Below are 21038 nucleotides of genomic sequence, written 5' to 3' on the forward strand. Positions count from 1 at the left end.
CAGGGAGAATTACTGGGGTTTGTTCTTAATGACAAATTTAGTTTGTGAAGGTTGCTGGTCTTCTGGTTTGTACTTTCAGATTCATTTATGTGTCATATATACATCAAAACGTACAGTAAATTGAGTCATTTGCATTACCAGCACAATGTGCTGAGGGCAACCCCAAGTGTCACAAAACATTCTGGCACGCATAACCTTACCTCCAGATCCAGGCGAGACAGCCACTCTGTGTCCAATGGATTCGCAGACATGTGGCCTCCAAATTCCCCAGTGGTCTCGTAGACCAGGGCTCCGGTCATCTGGCCTCGACTTCTGGACATCTGGTTGCTCTTTGGTATCGGCCCCAGGATTCTCCAATGACAGAGACCCCAAAGCTAAGCCTTGGAACTATGATAGGGACCCTGAACAACAGGCCTTGAATGACTGACTCTTGTACCTAGGGAGTCACCAGCCCATGTGCCACCTTCCCACACAGAACCTTGATCTGATATCAGGATGTACTACTGCCTTGGCTGTCTCTGACTCGATGCAGCAGTGTGGATGTAAAATCCTTTGAGTGTCCTGGCGATGAGCAGCATTTAGGCACATTGGTATTCGGATTATTCATGCAGGTTTGCATATTCCAAGTCCAGGTGTTCATATTGTAAAATAGATTTTGTCTGGATAGCTACATACCAGCTACCTCATAAGCTTGTTAGAAATAGTATCCTTCTCACCACTTGTTTTTTCACCTGCCTTCGTATCATAAGCAATGTGCTTGCTCCTCAATCTAAACAATCATTATAGATTTCAAATAGTTGCGGTTTCAGAACTTGTCAGTATGGGGCACTGCTAATTACAACTTGCCTACTTGGAAAAATCACTTATCTATCCCAATTCTGTTGTTTGTTACACAATTATCCTTGTAACACACACCTTTATTTCTTGCACAGCAACTTTTTAAGTAGCAGTTTATCAGATGCTTTCCAGAAATCCAAATACATGGAATTGCTCTTTCCTACACTTGCTTTCTCAATACATTCTCAAATGGTTTGAATAAACTTGGCAAACACTATTTCACTATAAAACCATGCTGACTCTGCTTGATGATTTTAGAAATGTATTACTGTTATTCGTTTAGCAATGATTCCAGTATTTTGTGACTGACACATGCCAGATTAATTGCCCCAAGTATCCTGTTCTGTCTCCATCCTTTCTTGAATTGGTTGTTAGATTTTTGGTTTTCCTATCAGTTGTGATTTTCTTACTATCTAGGGAATTTCAGACAGTCGTGACCAGTAAATAGTTAATAGGGGGTTAACTACCCTTGATTTTTCTGCTATGTGTAAAGTATAATATGAGCAAGGTGTTGTCACGAAGCTATTTTTCTTCCCTCTGGGATTTTCTGTGGACCGTGTATAATTTGTAGACAAAAGTACTTTGTTGAAGGGGATGATTAAATCATGGACTTGGCATGCTGACTATACTTGAAATTATGTTTGAAACATCAGAACCCAAAGACCCTTGTGGTTCAGAAGGTATTTTGTGAAGAGTTGAAGTTGTCTTAACCTATTTCTGGTGAGCATTAAACTGTGGTGCAAATTGATTCAGCAATAGTTTTCACTGTCACTCATTCAGAGTAATGTGTCTTTGTTTTAAAAGAGCTCCAATATCTGTGATGCTTTCTCTGCACCTGACTTTATAATAACCGATCTAGAAGTGTTATCATTGGGAAATGAGGCTTAAGATTTCCAAGTTTAGCATGGAATCTCGTGTTCCTGGCTTCATCCCCATCCCAGCTTTGTTTCATTTTGGAGTGATGGAAACTGATGGTTATGGTGCTTAAGTCATTTGATGGCGAGAGAGTTTTTTAAAGTTGGAAATCACTTGCACCATACACTTCTCCATTCACTTACCACCCACACATTTCACCTGTTGGCTCTGCTTCTCCCCATCCCCCTCCTTGTTCCTCTTCCTTTCATTTAATGATTCCTGAGCCTGCCTTCCTTATCAGATTCTAGCACTGATACCCCCTGAGTTCCTGCTTATCATGATCCAACAATTATCTCCACCAGCTGTCTTCCTTCCCTTCCAAACTATCCCCGGCTCCATCTGCTCCTTTTGTCTACTTCCATCATCCATTTACCCATTCCCTCCTCCCTCTTCTACCTGGTTCATTCTGTTCATCTCTTAACCTCTCATTCCTCACGGATGTTGCTTAACCTACCAGGTTCCTTGAGCAGATTTTGTTGTTCCTGAAACATTAACTTTTTCTCTTTCCGTGAATACTGCTTAAACTGAGTTTTTTCCAATTTTTTTCTGTTTGTTTCATTCTTTTAAGATATAGAAAATGCCTTTGGTGTTTCAAAAAGACTTCAGAATGTATTGTTTTACTGTCATTTTTATAACTCTCCATTCAACAAGTAATTTTTGTATACAGAAATTGATGGAATATTATACAGAAAAGAATGAATTCCTTTGAAGGCAAACAAGAGAAAATCTGCAGATGCTGGAAATCTGAGCAACACACACAAAATGCTCGAGGAACTCAGCAGGCCAGGCAGCATTTTGTGTGACTTCCTTTGAAGGGATGAGTTATCCCAAGCCAACTGAGCATGACACAGCTGAGTTGAACAACAGCTTGAATTCATACGTGCTGCATGCAATTAACATTGTATTTGGAAACCCTACCTTTGGCTCAAACTTCCTCCCTGTCGGTACTTCCTTTTTAACTGCCTCATTCTTAGTAGCAATAATGATTCTCTCCCACTGTGACTAAGTTGTGAACCATCTTCTGGAATATGCAGCCACATGCAGAAGTGTTACTCTCAATCTTGGAACAAACAGGTACATTATTCCTGAATCTAGCTATGGTTGTAATACACAACAATGCAGCAACTATCTTGCATATAAGTTCCACAAAGTGCATATATCAGTTCCATATTTGAGGCATTTTGACCAGGATGTGAGGAGAAACTCTTCTTCCCTTCAAACAGTGCAATGAAGCCTATTTTTATGTTTGAATGGTGAAAGAAGGGGATGGCATGGCAGTGTAGCAGTTAGTGCAGCACTCGACAGTGCCAGCAATCACCAATTCCCACCACTGTACATTCTCCCTGTGACTGTGCGGGTTTCCTCTGGATGCCCGGCTTCCATCCACATTCCAAAGGTGCATTGGTTAGGCTTAGCGAGTTGTGGGCATGCTATGTTGGCGTAGCCCCCAGCACATTCTTGGACTGTGTTTGCATCAGTTACCAACAACACAATTCATGTAGATTGTTTCAATGTACATGTGACAAATAAAGCTTCATTCTTTGCCTGCAACAAGCAACATTTAGTGAGCATTGCACTGAAGTATGCACTTGAGCCAGTGGCATGAGACTTGTAGAACTCTGATATGCTGGGTATCTGATGAGTAAAGAGATATTAGACTGCAGATCAATTAATAATATTAAGATGATTTTAGAATGCAGTATATTCAAGCTTAAACAGACTCTTGTCAGCTGTCTTTGATTTTTGTCCTAATTCTGCATCCACTGCTCTGGTTGCAAATAAGGCCTCCTCTTTGCTGCAATGCTCACTGTACAGTTTCTCTGTCTTTGTGAAACTCATTAGTGCTGTAATGGTAGGATAGCTGATTTGGTGTATGTGCAAAATTTTGCAGATCATTGCTAACCAGCATTAAAATAGCTCTACTGATTTTGTTTATGTTCAGTGGTTAAACTAACAAGTTGATCCATGCTGAGACAGTGTTTCTGAAATTGCTGAAATACATTCGATAGTCTAATGAGGGTTGTTAGCAGTTTTTTGATAATGCATCATCACTTGTCATTGCTTCATGATTTAGGTCAAGTTGCTGACCACATAAGAATGTAAATTTTGTTTGGATTTTCAAGTATCGATGGCTCAATCTGGTCTGGTAATCTGTTCCAGGAATGTCTCCAGCAAACTTGCTGCTGGATAGACATGGATGTTTTGGCACTGATAAAAATGAAAGAATTTTTGGAATGCTGTAGCAAGGGTACTTGGTGAATATTTGCCTTTTGTGTGTGCATGTGCCTTGACAAAAGAGGTTGCTTTAAAGATGACTTTAGCATTTGGTGCTGTTTTGCTCTTGATAGCTGTTTATGGAGTTTCAAATTGCATTTTCACATTATAATGCAGCTTAGTTTTGGGACTACATGTTAACTGCTAGTCTCAAATAAACAACATCCTAGTAATGAGTGGGTATATTGAGTGGATATCTTCGCCTCTTATAGTTGATTGCAAAGTTATTTTGTTTTTAGTGTGAAAGCAAACTATATATATGTGTGTGTGTGTATATATATATGTGTGTGTGTGTGTGTGTATATAAAGTGTTCCTGCAAAGCTTTCAGCAATTTAATTTGTATGCTTTGTAATTACAAATTTGTATAATTTGTAACAATGCTGCAAAATGGCTTGAAGTTTATTCTATAATAGAATAAGGTGCATGAGGTACCTTTCTAAATCTTCCCACCTGATAGCTCAGTATTAGTACTTATTTCTATTTTAATGAGTTTTAATGTTTTATTTTCTGATTTCAGGCATGTAACAATTTACTTTGGAAATGTTCTTGTTTTAGAGTAATGGGTAGAAGTTTGGAGTGGAGATGTGGGAACTTGTTCCACTTCAGATGTGGCACTCTAATCATTCACAGGTTAATATAGGCTTTATTTTCAGAACAGAATTCCATATGGATAACTGAAGTGTTTTAATTCAAATGATAAGGGTTGTGATTTAATCTCAGTCAAATGAAGTATTTGCACATTGAGAAAACCTTCAAAAAGGTACCAGATAAAAGGAGTTAAATAAAATTTGAGTATATAGGGCGGGGAAATAATACACTGACACTGACTGAGGTTTAGTTAACAGAAACAAAGCAGTAGTATCAAAAGCAACACAAAATATTGGAGGAACATTTTGGGCCGAGTTCTTCCATCAAATCAAGAAACCAAAAGGTCATTTTAAGGATTGTGGCTTTTCATTAACCTTGTCTATCCTTCCAGTCAATATGGCTCTGAGCTGTGATGTCTCTGGAGTTCTTGCCTCAGACTTTTAGGTCCGTAGGGATGGTTTTGTGGTAAGTGCAGGGAGCTGGGGTCATGTTAGGGTATTGGGACAGGGATGTGATGGAATTAGAGGTCAGGCAGTAATTGAAAAGACTGGCAAAAGCCAGCATTCAGAGCACTCCAAAGTTGAAGGCCAGCAATCCCCGTGGATGGATGTCAGGTCAGCAGGCATCTTGGTCAATGACCAAGGGCAATGGGCCCTTATGATGAGAGCTGATGACCTCCAGTTCGGAGAATCCAGTCTCGGACATCCAATTGGGCAGGTAACCCCCACTGGTCCTTGTGAACCGGGGTCAAGGCACATGCGGGTACAGAGGTTAAGGCTTGAGGTTAAGTCTTATGATTGATGAGTCCTGGTGTTGATACCCAGAGGTCAGCCAAGTCAGGAGATTGAGGCTTAAGGTCAAAGCCCCTGCATCTGTGAGTCTGGGCCAGGGATAGAAGGGTGAAGGCCTGATATCTGAGAGTTGTGGCCAAGGACTGGTGGTTGGTGGCCTGCCTGTGTGTGGGTTGGAGAAGGGCTTGTTCTGCTGAATATTGTGTGTAGGCTGTTTTGGGGCTGGAATGTGTTCCGACATTTGTGGGCTGCCCCAGCACATCCTTGGGTTGTGTTGGTTGTTAATGTGATTTAGAAAAAAGAATCTGAATCTGGATAAAGTTTTCAGAGGATGGAGTGGGCTTTGAGGAAGATGTGGGGGAAGGAACTTGGGAAGTTCTCGGCAAGGAGGTAACAATCGGAATAGAAGATGAAAAACATGGCATTAACTTTAATGGGGGGAAATAGAAAAATGGCGTTTTTAAATAGGGAGAGGTAAAAAGTTGCTGGCCACAGTTTTGCAGTATGGAATAGGGACTGCGATTCTTTAGGCTTGGGAGGTACTGAATTTGCTAAAGCAATTTAAAACATTGGGATTGATGATCAGGTGGCAAGGCTTTGTAATTATTTGTACGTTTTGGAAGTTAAAAATGATGGACCTTTTCATTGTGTTAGTATTCCAATAATATTTGCGGAGTATTTCTTTACACTAAAGAGGTAAACAAACACTCAGAGCTCTATGGCAGTACTAATAAATGTGTACCACAGGAGGAAGCCATGTTGCCCAGTTGATCGAAGTTGATGCTGCTGTTCTGCACATTTACTTCCATTCTATCTGCTACTTATCCTTGCAACAAATCTTCCCTTAGTTTTTTCCATTCTTCACCTTTAAGTGAATTTTCTCAATAAAAGTGTATTTTATCAACGTGCTGAATCTTTGAATTACCTTGTCAAAGAATGAGAGGTGTCAAAAGATGAGAATTTTTTCACCTGATGGTTTTACATTGAAGTTAAATAACTGAGGTAAAGCACCAAATCAATCATTTGAACTTTGAAAGAAGTCCGGTAGTAAGAAGACCTTTGTTGTATGACAAGGATTTTGTTTGTGCAGGTGTTTAGGATATTTGACCATTTTACAATCGCGCATTAATCCAAATGCCATACCTGCAGATGCTGGGAATGTAAAATTAAACACAAGCAACTAAAAAAGCCCAGAAAATCATATGACCACAAGACATGGGAGTAGAATTATGCCATTTGGCCCATCCAGTCTGCTGTGCCATTCAATCATGGCTGATCCTTTTTATCTCCTCCTCAACCTCATTTCCCAGCCTTCTTCCTGTAACGTTTGATGCTATGTCCAATTAAGAGTCTATCAATCTCTGCCTTAAATACACCTTGAAATGTATGCTAACATTGCATTTGCCTTCCTCACCACAGACTCAACCTGCAAGTTAACCTTTAGGGTGTTCTGCTCAAGGACTCCCAAGTCCCTTTGCATTTCAGATTTTTGGATTTTCTCCCCATTTAGAAATAGTCCATGCATTTATTTCTACTACCAAAGTGCATGAACATGCAATTTCCAACATTGTATTTCATTTGCCAGTTTCTTGCCCATTCTCTTCATCTAAGTCTTCTGCATCCTACCTGTTTCCTGAACACTACCTGCCCCTCCACCAATCTTCATATCATTTGCAAACTTAGCAAGGAAGCCATCTATTTCTTCATCAATGTAAATTATTGATGTACAGCGTAACACCGACCCCTGCGGAACACCATTAGTCGCTGGCAGTCAACCAGACAAGGATCCTTTTATTCCCACTTGCTGCCTTCTTCCAATCAGCCAATACTCGAACCATCTTAGTAACTTTCCTGTAATACCGTGGGCTCTTATCTTGGTAAGCAGCCTTGTGTGGCACCTTGTCAAAGGCCTTCTGAAAGTTCAGATATCCACTGCATCCTCTTTATCTATTCTACTTGTAATTTCCTGAAAGAATTCCAACAGGTCCATCAGGCAGAATTTTCCCTGAAGGAACCCATGCTGACTTTGTCCTATCTTGTCCAGTGTCGCCAAGTACTCCGTCACCTCGTTCTTGACTATTGACTCTTAACATCTTCCCAACCACTGAGGTCAGGCTAACTGATCTATAATTTCCTTTCTGCTGCTTTTGTCCTTTTCTTAAAGAGTGGAGTGACATTTGCATTTTTCCAGTCCTCTGGCAATTTTCATCCAGAGTCCAATGATTTTAGAAAGATAATTTCTAATGCCACCACAATCTCTAACGTTACCTCTTTCAGAATCCTAGGCTGCAGTTCATCTGCTCCGGGTGACTTATGTATTTTTTGGTCTTTCAGCTTTTTTGAGCACCTTCTCCCTTGTAAAAGTAACTGCACTCATTTCTCTTCCTTCACATGCTACAACATTAGGCATACTGCTAGTGTCTTCCACAGTGAAGACTGATGCAAAATACTAATTTAGTTCATTTGACATCTTCTTGTCCCTTGTTATTATTTGTCCTACCTCATTTTCTAGCAGTCCTATATACACTCTCATCTCTCTTGTTTTTTACTTGAAAAAGTTTTTACAATCCACTTTGATATTATTTGCTAGCTTGCTTTCATATTTCATGTTTCCCTTCTAATGATTCTTTTAGTTGCTCTCTGTTGGCTCCCACTAATTTTTGCTTTGTTGTATGCCTTCTCTTTTGTTTTTACATTAGTTTTGACTTCCCTTGTCAGCCACGGTTGAACTATTTTGCCATTTGAGTATTTTTTCACTTTTGGAATACGCATATCCTGCATCTTACTCATTTTTCCCAGAAACGCACGCCAAATCATCTGGTATCAGTGAAGGGGAAAACCATCAAGTTTTGGGTTGGTGGCCTTCACTGCACTGTTTGTTTGACAGGACTTGTATAATTTGAAAACTCTTAAGAGTAGTTGGGTTATTGATTACCGGTAGTTTGAATTGCTGGTTTTGGATGCACAGTGAAATTCTAGCATTTTATTTGTTCACATAGCTTTAACAGGTCTTGAATAATCTCACTGCAGCAAACAATGTTTTTCATGTCAGAAGTGTAAGAGGGTGAAGGATCTTAACAACATTTAGGAATGCATGTAAGTTGTAGAATGTGTTGCCTGACAGCTGAACTTTTTCTTAACTTTATGTTGCAGGTGAATCAGGATTAGGAAAATCGACGCTCATCAACTCTTTGTTTCTGACAGACTTGTATTCATCAGAGTACCCCGGCCCTTCACATAGGATCAAAAAAACAGTCCTGGTACGTCTTCAGTCTGCAAAATGTATGGCTGGTTTAGTTTTACACTGAGTGTTTGTATTTGTGTTGAATTGAAGTGGCAATGAATTCCAGTTAATTGGGACACATCAAGACCATTGTATTTTGGTTCAATTAAACAGCTGTCCTAATTAGCTGAAGTTTCATGGAAATAATTAAAAAGGTATAAAAAAAAAGAGAAATTACCATTTAACTGAGTAATGAATTTTGTATTTAAATGAAACACAGAACAAATTAGAACACTACCAATACTATTATAGTACTATGAAACTGTGTATTGATACCTAATAGTTATTGTCTGAGGAATTCATCCTGTATACACTTTCATGTTGTAAATGAATAAAATCAGCGCAGACACAGTGTGCAGATAATGGACTGCCTTCATACAATGCTTTCGATGATTGCAAACTCCAAATCTTCATTTTCATTATAACTTCCAAGACAATTGTCAATACCTTCAAGCTCTTCGTAGTTCCTAACTTGAAGTAGTGAAATCATTTCATTTTCAGTCCTGCCCCTTTCTGGCATCTCTAAGCTTGGATACTTGAAAACACAGTGAGCAAAACAGTTCTAAATTGTCTTACTGCTTATTTCCCTCCAACTATTAGTGAGAAAAATCTCTGCTATTTGTACACACTCAACTGACACTATTTTAAAAACTGTTCGCTCTAAGCATAGTTTAGTGTCTAATGGCCATGCAAGTGCACTCAACTGATGCTAGTTAGAAACTGTTCGGCTGCAGTCTCCTGTCCCAATCAAGCAGCATAGTGTCATAAATCAATGAAGGGAATCCTAAGAGTTGTCCCAAGTAAGTGGCTGTCCTGGTTAACTAATGGTCAGTTAAGTGGAATCCACTGTATTCAACGTGTTTTGCTTTTTTTTTGCAACAGTGATCATACATTTGTCCTTAGGAACATGGAATAATGAGGTGGGGGTTGGATCCCTGTTTCAATTTGTTGGCCGGTTGTCTTTGACATAAATCTCCAGTGTGTCTGCAGTAGACGAAGCAACCCAATATAATCTGAAGTTTAGAATACATTACTCCAAAGTTCAAAGTAAAATTTATTATCAAAGTACATACCTGTCATCATATACAGCCCTAAGAATCATTTTCTTGTGGGCAATCACAGTAAATACAAGAAATGCATTAGAATCTTTGAAAAAGCCCACCCTGAAGGACAGGCAGCAACCAATGTGCAAACTAAAAATAACAATAAACTGTTATTAAATACAAAAAAGAGAAAAAATCAATAAATATAGAGAACATGAGATGAAGAGTCCTTGAAGGTGAATCCATAGGTTGTGGAAACAGTTGAGTAATGGGGGTGAGTGAAGTTATCCCTCGGATCAAGAACTTGATGGTTGAGAGGTAATAACTGTTTCTGAACCATTATAACATTTTGAAAGCTTGCTATGCTGTAGATTTCAAATGCTATCCAAGTTCTCCATTTGGGTATTAAAAGATTATTACAAAAGTGCTGATATTTAGTAGAGCCTAGAAATTAACTGTTGAACTTGTTATGTAGACTAAATATTTATTTCACTATTGGGATTCTCTGATTAAAAAGACATATTCCTATAAACTGAGTGCTTGATGGAAATATATCCAAAGGGTAGAGGCACAATGAATGTCAAGATGCCAGATGTTGAAATTTCTTCTTGTGCTCTGCATTCACCTGATTTCAAAGTCCATTTGGAGGAGTGTTGTCAAAATACAAGTCACTGTACCATTTAGTAGGGCCTCTCTTATTCACAAACCCCTTGTTTGTATTTGCCACATGTTGCAGCATTGTGCTGTTTCCTCGCATCAGTCTGTTTGGCACAAGTCGGCTTCAACCCAAGAAAGATTAAATTCATTTTCATTCATGTTGTCTTCATTCCAATGCCTGTGGCATTACTGGAGATTTCTCTGTAGTTTAAAAATAAAACCAAATGTCAAATTTTCACTGTAACTTGTAAATCAACGGATTTGGAATAGTTTCAAGACTTTTTCATATTGCTCTCTTTAACCAGTTTTAAATCTGGCCTACCAAGTTTGTTACTTGGCAAGATGAAGAGATGTAATTTTCCTTTCAGTGGAATAAGTAACAATCTGAAAAGTGGTCTCTAATTTAGGGGTAAAACATATTTACCCAAGTATCACTTGGCATTTTTCAGTTTTTATTCCATCTGTTCATTTTAGAATGGTTTGGATGAAGGAATAGAAAGGCTTTAAAGTGCTTCATGAGGTGTCTACAGACTTCCTGTTAGCAGCTACTAAGGGGCATGATATATGAATGTCAATCAAAGAGGCTTGTAGTAAAGTTAATTTTGTTTTAATGGAAGACCTAATTCTCACTGGGAAGAACAATGCATCACAAAATAGATATATAATGATTCTTTTGAGTGCGTTTGGGAGTGTTATGTACTGACTGGAACCAGAAGGACCTCAAGCCATGTTAGTTTCATTGATAGATGATGCAAAAGACTGCTGTTAATCTGATCTGGCAACATTTATTAACATTTGAAGATGAGAAACTTACCAAAATCTAGACTTACTAACTGTTAATGCAGTCTAAGCGTTAGATGGTGGCTGACAAAACTAAATCCTCACCAATTTTTAATAGGAGAAAATATAGCTAAATGTTGGGAGGAGTTCACAAACCAATTTACTTTCATTCAAGACTATTCAGTACTTGTTGATAGAGCTCCACTTTGCAAAGGTAACGAAGGAAGTACAGACTTGTATTGGGGCAGAGATAAAGGACATGGAAGACAGACAGTCAAGGACCTTGAAAACAGGGCCACATGCAATGAATTCCAAAATTAGCATTTTTCTGTTGTATTAGAGGTAATATAGAGCCTTTTGGAAATAGATGCAAATAATATTTCAAACGAAAGTGAGGAAATGTCAGACTTGTTGAATAATTACTTCATCTGCACAATAGAAAAGGAAGCTAACATATCTGATGTTTGAGAGGAACAAATAATAAACCATGGACTGGAACTCTGCGTAAGAGAACAATATTAGAAAGATTAATGGGATTAAAGAGTGGCAAATTGCCATGGTCTGTTGTATTCCATTTTGTGCTTTAAGGGGAGCAGCAGAGGAAGTAATATAGTCATAAAAAGTACAGGACAGAAACGGGCCTTTTGGGCCATCTGGTCCATGCTGAGCCATTTAAGCTGCCTACTCCCATCGACCTGCAATGTGACTATAGCCCTCCATACCCCTACCATCTGTGTAGCTATCCAAACTTTTCTTAAACATTGAAATCATCTCACGAGCACCACTTGCATTACCAGCTTGTTCCACACTCTCATCGCCCTCTGATTGAAGTTCTCCTCAAGTTCCCCTTGAGCATTTCTCCTTTTACCTTTAACCCATGACCTCCAGTTGTAGTCCTACCCAACCTGCTTGCATTTACCCTATCTATACCCTTCATAATTTTGTATATTCTATCAGATCTCGTCTGAAATGCTAAGCAGTAGTTTCTATGCTGCCCTTAAATAAGGATTTCTCCTCTTATCTTAGAAAATAGTAAACACAGCTACATGTCTTTGGGAAGAGTGGGGGGGGGGGAGTCACTAAACTTTCAATGAAATTTAGTGATCATTTAGTCCTTGAAGAAAAAAAAATGCTAGTTAGAGCCAAAGTAGAATTGTAAAGAATTGAGCACTGTAATTACTTAATGGAACTATGTATAGTAATGGAGAAGGATGTCTGGCCATTGCTGATGTTGATTTCCAAACTGAATTTAGCAAGACTGCACAGAAGAGTCTGTTACTTAAATTTGAAATCCAAGTAATTGAAAACAGATTATTAACCTGGGATAGGACTTGAGTTAGATAGTTAATGGAATAGAATGGACTTTTCTGGGAAAGAAGTGATTTAAAGGTGACCACAACTTTATGCAGGAACTGCAAAAATTCACTATATTAATGACTTGGTTATTCATCGGAGGCACATAACCAAATTTGAAAATAAGCACACAGGTTAGCGGCATATTCAGTTATGTGAATGGCAGCAGAAGATTACAAAGATTGAGTGGACAAAATTGTGGCATGGTTCTAATTGGAATAAAGAGGAACACATTTGACAATTGTTAAATGTTAAGTTTATAATCATAAAATAATTCATCATCATGGAATGTTAGCTTTAGTTTTGCTGCTTTGCATTGCCCTTAGACCATGTCTGGACTGTAGTATTACAAGACTTAGAGTTTTGTCATATTTTAAATTTTCAGTAAATTACCGTAGATTCCGGACTACAGAGCGCACCTGATTAAAAGCCGCTGGCTCTAATTTTAGAAATAAAATCAATTTTTTACTTGTAAAGGCCGCACCGGATTTTAGGCCGCACCGGATTTTCGGCCGCAGGTGTCCCACGTTGTAATATGAGATATTTACACAGAAAGATATTACACGTGAGGATTTTTTAACTTTTAATTAAATCCATATGGTAACAAAAACAAATACATATTGCAAATGCTTTTTTTCGAACCGTGCCCGTAACGCGGCTACTTTTAAATATACGTTGCGTATACTTCTTTACTGAACAACATTCCAATATCTCCTAACGACCGGTAAAAAATATATATACTGCAGCCTACCAGGAAAAGTTATTGATCGCCTTTAACTTAAAAGCAGCATTTTCGCTCCGCCGCTCGACCCCCGCCGTCCCGTTTTATCGCAAACGGCATTTAAAAGCAGCGTTTCGCTCGGGTCTAATGCCCCCTCCTTCCCGTTTATCGCAAACTGGTATCCCACAAGACGCGGCGAAACCGGGTGTGACGTCATAGCATCCCGTGATGTAGTACAGAAAACAAATATAGTTAAAACTCTTCTAACTTTAACTAGAAAATGAATTACTAAGCGAAAATATTATAAACGAAATAACTGCCATAAGGCAGCACAATGCTTCGAGTGTTTTCCATGTTGATGAGGGTGAGTACAAATGACTGATTTACAATAATTTAATTGTGAAAGTGCGCTTGATTTATCGTACAATTTCATTGGACCTCTGTGAACTACTCATCAATTTTATTGGTCTACTGTTACGAGGCAAAATGTTTACGAGGCGGCATGAAAAAAAATAATGCATTAGCCGCTCCGTATTAAAGGCCGCAAAGTTCAAAGCTGTTCAAAATGTGGAAAAAAAGTAGCGGCTTAAAATCCGGAATCTACGGTACTGAGGTAAATTGAGGCATTATGTCAGTGAGAAATCCAGTTCAAGTTGCTCTAACTTTTAATAGCTGAGATGGGCAAAGCCATCCAGAAGAGAAGTTAGAAAATACACCATGAAATGAGATAAGAATAGAACATATTGTCATTAAAAATTGAGAGATGCTAGCTGAATTTGATAGGTTTTTATTGGACAACATGGCCATGGAAATTTGATAGCTTTGTGATGTACAGAAGATTGACAATGAGCAGGTTTGAACAGAAAAGTCAGATTCCTCAGTTCCTACTTCCTGTGTAAAGGAAGCAAACGAGGTACGTTCTGGTTAATTTTGTGCTGAGAATACAAGGTAACAAGATTAATCAGAGGACTTGGTACATCGGTTCAAAAATACCAAGCAAAACATGCTTTGATACAATTTGTAGGTAATAATTGAATATACAGTGAAACCTAATGACTCCTAAAGGAGTGTAATTATGCAGTGAAAAAATTGCTGTCAGGAAGTTTGATCTGTTCATGCTTAGCAATTTGAATAACTAAAGCTACCTGCATCTTGAAAAGTGATATGAATAATTATTAATTCACACAACTAAAGGACTTTAGAAATTAAGTAACAGGTATTTTAGCTTGATCCCTACTTGCAGCAGCAATGGTCAGCCCTGAAGTTTCCCAAGGATTAACTCACATCTGGATACTCAGGGCTGCTTGTGAGTTTTATTGAAGATTTCTTATTCATAAAAAAATCAGAATTATATGAATGTTCTGTGTTGTAATTTAGATCACATTGCATTTCTCAATTAATCCGGTATATGGTTTGGATATTATTATTCTTCCACATTATCCAGCCAGCTCATGTTGGTATTTGTTGTGACTAACTGCTTTTCAGTACAGTTAGTTTCTTCTGACTTTTGAGAATTTGATTCAGTGCTTTGAGTTAAAATGACATTAAGCTTCTGAGGGTTACCAAAAGAAATTATTTTGCCCAGATTGGTTGTGAATTGCCAGTTCTACTCGAGTGATATAGAAAATTTAATTTTTGAGTATGCAGTAGGGATAGCAAGGATTAAATATTGCAGTGTAAATGGAGTTTTATTTCACAATTTGTCATGCTTATATTTGTGATTGGATTTGTGTTCCATCTTTGGGAAGATAAACAACTACCTGCAAACTATATAGCTTATTTGAAGATATCAGTTGAATAAAGACCCATAGTTTTTATGAATACAGGCCTATATTTTCCAGGATTTCAAATGACATGAATATTCATTAGTTTGTTCATGATGAAGTGAAATATTGTAACATTCCAGTAATAAAGGGTCTCACTGTATTGATTGAAGAACAAACAAAACATATCAGTCTGGAGACAATAGTTAGTTTTTGTGCTAGCCAGACTTGTCAGTGCCAGCCTGCAGAAAGTAGCAATGAACTGCTTTCATACTTAAAATTCTTGCAGCGCCAATTGTCTTAGAATTTCCAGCTTGTCAAACCATGTAGCTGTTGACAAAAACAAGACATAATTGGAGACAACCCTTAAGTGTACGTTTGTGATTTTTATTTGCTAGAGATGAATTTAAATCACTAGTCTTTTTCTACAGTGATATACAAAGTTTTATTACAGATAATGTGTTTGATTCTTTACATATAATTTATTATGAACACCTACGCTTGGTCCGCCAGAAAAAGCAGGATCTCCCAGTGGCCACGCATTTTAATTCCACGTCCCATTCCCATTCTGATATGTCTATCCATGGCCGCCTCTATTGTCAAAATGAATCCAAACTCAGGTTGGAGGAACAACACCTTGTATACTGGCTGGGTAGCCTCCAACCTGATGGCATGAACATTGACTTCTCTAACTTCCGTTAATGCCCCTCCTCCCCTTCTTACCCCATCCCTGACATATTTAGTTGTTTGCCTGTTCTGCATCTCCCTCTGGTGCTTCCCCCTCCCCCTTTCTTTCTCCCGAGGCCTCCCGTCCCATGATCCTTTCCCTTCTCCAGCTCTGTATCACTTTCGCCAATCACCTTTCCAGCTCTTAGCTTCATCCCACCCCCTCTGGAGTCTTTTCCTATCATTTCTCATTTCCCCCTCCCCCCCCACTACTTTCAAATCTCTTACTACCTTTCGGTTAGTCCTGACAAAGGGTCTTGGCCTGAAACGTCGACAGTGCTTCTCCCTATAGATGCTGCCTGGCCTGTTGTGTTCCACCAGCATTTTGTTTGTGTTATATAATTTATTAACTGCTTTTTGAATGAATCAGTCTTTTATAGTGTTTTACTTCTCATTGCTGGATGTACTGCCTAACTTGATGATTATTATCAAGCTTGGATATTTTTTCATGTTGTGAAGTGACTTGCAATTTTTTTTTTGTCCAGCTAAGTGCACAATATAACGGACTGTAGTTTGTCTCAATGACCAATCAGATCACAAGAAAAATAAAACAGGAGTAGACTAACAGAACCCTCAGACCTGCTCCACCATACTCTATGGTTATGGCTGATCTACGTTGGCCTCAACTCCTTTTCTGTGTGCCAGTTCCTCATAACTCTCAATACTTTGATCTTTCAATATGTATCTATCTCCACCTTAAATGTGTCTAATGATCTGGCTTCGACAACAATCAAGAGCAGAGACCATAAGAGATAGGAGTAGGAATAGGCCATCTGGCCTGTCGAGCCTGCTCCACCATTCAATAAGATCATGGCTGATCTGGCCATGGACTCATTTCCACCTACCTGCCTTCTCCCATAACCCTTAATTCTCCTACTATGCAAAAATCTATCTAACCTAGTCTTAAAATTCCAGAGACTCTCCATCCTCTTGTAATCTATGCTAATTTTAAATGACTAGCTGCTTCTTTTGTAGTTATTTCCTAATGTTTGCAACTTGACCATTACTTCAATATCTGCCCTTTTTATCCACTTCTAATGAATGCCCCAACCATGCTCAAAAATCACTAGAGTTCTATCCATTTTCATTTTTGTCATTGTTGGCAAAGACCGGGGAATGGCAATGGACTGGCTTGTTTGTTGTGTCTAAAAGTGGTGTGTAGGGAATGGTTCAAGCTAACTGGTGTCAAATATTACTGTCTTGCACTTTCTACGAAATTAGAAAATTCAAGGTAGCGGGGGTGATATTGCAGGTCAGTGGTACTGTACTGTAGGGTGTACTGTACCTGAAATGGGACACTGCAATATAGATGAGTATCTGCTAGTTTGGTGTGTAAGTAAGTTCAAATGGATGTGCGGTGTCATTTTGCAGCACTTGCTCACTTGACAGATTGAGTGTTGAAAGATAGATAATTTCTGGGTTATGGCATTTAGACTGAAGCTTACCATTTAGTAGAAATTCCAGGGAAGCTGCAAGTAGAAGATGGTTTTGGTACTCAACAGTGCATTTTGTGCAATGATCTATTAAGTTTCAAATCGTTGGGAAGCATAATTTCTGGGATAGGAAGGCAATGAGCTTGAGTCACAATGGTACAGTCACCAGAATAAGTGGATAGCTGCAGTCTGAATTTTGGCAGTTCATTGATGTACAGATTAAAAAGGCGTGATATGCTAAAGCTGATCCCAGAGGGAATAATTGCACAAGCTGGCCAAGCTTACTGTGAAACATTTGGCCCTGTACCAGTATTTCAGCCAAGGAAATGATCCAGTATGATGGGACACTATTCATCAGAAGACCATGCCAGTTAGCAATTCAAACTTTCTGTTAAAGCTATTTCTGTATCTATCAAAGCTTAGTCTTTTTTTCTCATTACAAGATTCTTCAGATGCTGGAAATCTTGAGCAACTACACAGATTTCTGTAGCAACTCAGTAGGTGAGGCAGCATCTATGGAAGGAAATGAACAGTTGACATTTCGGGCTAAGACCCTTCATCAGATGATGGTTTTCAGTCCAAAACGTTAACTGTTCATTTCCCTCCATAGATGCTGCCTAGGCTTTTGTTCTCTCAACTTTTTAATCTACTTTATTTTAATCTGTTCTCCATATTCACTTTTGTATAGTTTTGTATTTTCCCCGGGAAAAAATGTTTTGAGTGCTCTTACAATTGGTAATATTTTCCATTATTCCTCATAGCAGTTTGTATCTTTTGAGTTAATTTCTCATTTCTTCTCTACTGAGTTAGAATTTTATGAAGTTGTATGTTTTGTTTGGAACTTTACATTTGCTAGGTTTCAGAAATCAAGTCTCAGTGATGTGCTTTGAGACAGATTAAAACTGTATTTGTATAATATATAATAAAATAATCCTCTAAGGAGTGAAATTTATCTACCTTAATAACTGGTAAATTGGTCTATTATTGTCACATGTACAAAGATGTGAAAATTTTTATGCCATCTATAACAGATCATTTCATCACAATGCATAGAGAGGTACAGGAGAAAATAATAACTGAATGCAAAGTAAAGTGTTACAGAGAAAGTGCAGGCAGGCTGTGAGGTATAAGGCCAAAACTTCAAGAGACCATTTTATTATTCCAGGGACCATTCAATGATCTGATAACTAGGATAACTTTTATCCCAGTTAAATATAGAAAAATATGACTTGGAAATTGATGGCTGTGGTTCTCAAAGCTTTTGAAAATTTTATTTCAAAAGGAATACACCATTAGTATGTTTAGTAGATCAGGCAGTGTATAGAGAGAGAAGCAGATAGTTTTTCAGCCCCACTGTTTTTCATTAGATTTTCTGCAGCTGCAATTTTTTAAAAAAAGTTTTTCTTATTTGGTGTCCTTCCTTTGAATTTCCACATGGGTTGTGACAACTGATGATTTGAGTTGTGAAATTTAAATGGCACCAAAAGTAGTGAAATGTGTAGGGTGTTGTGTTGTTAATATTGGAATTTGTTGCTGTTAAACTGCAATGAAGTTATTCAGCCAGACTGCCAACTATCATTAACCAAACTGTTCAGCCAAACTTCTATTTGCAGTTCTGACCAGCGGAAGTGGTATTTGTGGTGTCGACAAATTTTTGTAGACTGGGCTAGTTAACTAAACATAACTGTCAAGCCACCTTATCCCTTGCTTAATTTTCCATCACTAAACCAGTGAATATTTGAGTAGAACTTTGTGTTAAACCTGCCAGCCACTCTCACTAATCTTGTGTGTGTAAGTGTTCTGAAGTGAAGTGTATTTAAATTAAGTTTCATTTTATGTACTGTGCAGGTTCTTAAACTTGGTTTTTAAATTGGACTTGGCTGTTGTGAAACTAAAGAGTAAGAATTGATATGTTGGAAAAAATGGTTTGGAGAATTGTACTCCACTTGTCATTAATTTACTTGCTTTGAATACTAGTATAAGCATTGAGTTCCATCAGTTATACATTGGAATTTGTTGCACTAATGTGAATCAGGACACCATCTGTTTGTAATGCAAAGTATTAATTTAATCAACTTGCTGTATTGATTTTCATTGAAAGATCAGTAATTAGCCCGTTTAAGGTACATTACAAATTGCACATCTTTGCAAAGTTGGGTTGTTTTGTTGCTAATGGTACAAAATAATTTTCTCAGCATGCTTATTCAGATGACTGAGATTGTAATAAATTACTTGCATGTCCTTGCACTTGTGTTCAGTTCCTGGAGGAGCAACATGAGCACTATTTGCACCAAATTTATGTTTTCTAGTTTCATAGTCCAACAATGCTGGGCTATCAGAATATATATTTTTAATGACAAGTGATTTGAGGCAGAGGTTTGTACATGTATTTTGACTTGTATTTGGGTAAAAGTAAAGGAATTGAATTTTCTTTTGAATCCACTGAGGCAAATATCAATAACCACGGACTAACCCTTAAACTGACCACTGGCATCTAAATTAATGTATTGGATTGCTCTGTAATCCGACTCCAAAATCTTGGGATTAAATGTAGTGGGTATTTTGGGATTGTTCAATATATGCCACACTGTTGCATTTTGAGCTAAAATTCTGTCCATGAACAGTGCTGCAAGTTTTGTAGAAAGCCAGAACAGATGCTGTGTGATCACTATGATTAATATAAAGTATCACAAGGAAGTAGCACATGCTGGTGGTAATTAGTAAATGAAATTCGACACCTGGCATAAATTTACACGTATATGCCTCTTAAACTGATGGTATTAAAAAGTTAATATCAGTACCAAGGAACATTTGAGATGTAAAACTTGAAAAAAATTATCTTGGTTAATTTATTCCTCACCCATTGCCCTGGTTTCTCTCATGTTTTACATTGAACACAGCACAAAATGTGTCATTTATCAACTAATTTGTTTCAGTGTAAATGCTTGTTTCTCTTCTTGCATTCCATGTCTCATTTCAGCTTTTCAGCAGAGCATTCTATTCTCATTTCTCTTGCACTGTTTCCTTTTTAAAGCATTTAAGCTATCTGCCTCAACCACATCCTGCTGTAATAAGTTCCACGTAGTAACTGCTATTAAGTACTAGGTAAAGGAATTTCCTCTGCTTTTCCTGTTGTTTATTAGTGACTATCCAATATTTGGTTCCGTGATTTCAAATATAACCAAAGTGAGATCTTTTATCATGTCAAAGCCACTGAATATATTAAAGACCCTTCGTTAATACACAGTAAGTGTTTTATTGGTGTTAGTCTTCTAGACTGGTCAAAGAACACTGAAGCTGTCTATAAGAAGGGTCAGAACCGTCTCTACTTCCTGGGGAGACTGAGGTCCTTTAACATCTGCCGGATGATGCTGAGGATGTTCTGCGAGTCTGTGGTGGCCAGTGCTATCATGTTTGCTGTTGTGTGCTGGGGCAGCAGGCTGAGGGTAGCAGACACCAACAGAATCAACAAACCCATTCGTAATGCCAGTGATGTTGTGGAGGTGGAACTGGACTCTCTGACGGTGGTGTCTGAAAAGAAGATGCTGTCCAAGTTGCATGCCATCTTGGACAATGTCTCCTATCCACTCCATAATGTACTGGTTAGGCACAGGAGTACATTCAGCCAGAGACTCATTCCACCGAGATGCAACACTGAGCGTCATAGGAAGTCATTCCTGCCTGTGGCCATCAAACATTACAACTCCTCCCTGGGAGTGTCAGATACCCTGAGCCAATAGGCTGGTCCTGGACTAATTTCCACTTGGCATAATTTACTTATTATTATTTAATTATTTGTGGTTTTATATTGCTATATTTCTACACTATTCTTGGTTGGTGCGACTGTAACGAAACCCAATTTCCCTTGGGATC

The 21038-nt window shown here is 38.3% G+C and overlaps 1 protein-coding gene across 1 annotated transcript in view; it reads left to right on the forward strand.

The window, feature by feature from the left end:
* Window positions 1–21038, forward strand: part of LOC140729787 (septin-7) — a 131007-nt gene that overhangs the window by 34432 nt on the left and 75537 nt on the right. Inside the window, exon 2 of the mRNA XM_073050007.1 lies at window positions 8560–8666. Within this exon, the coding sequence (XP_072906108.1) occupies window positions 8560–8666 (107 nt within the window). The remainder of the gene's footprint in view (window positions 1–8559; window positions 8667–21038) is intronic.

This window comes from Hemitrygon akajei, chromosome 1 (assembly GCF_048418815.1).
Source record: "Hemitrygon akajei chromosome 1, sHemAka1.3, whole genome shotgun sequence".
Taxonomy (NCBI): domain Eukaryota; kingdom Metazoa; phylum Chordata; class Chondrichthyes; order Myliobatiformes; family Dasyatidae; genus Hemitrygon; species Hemitrygon akajei.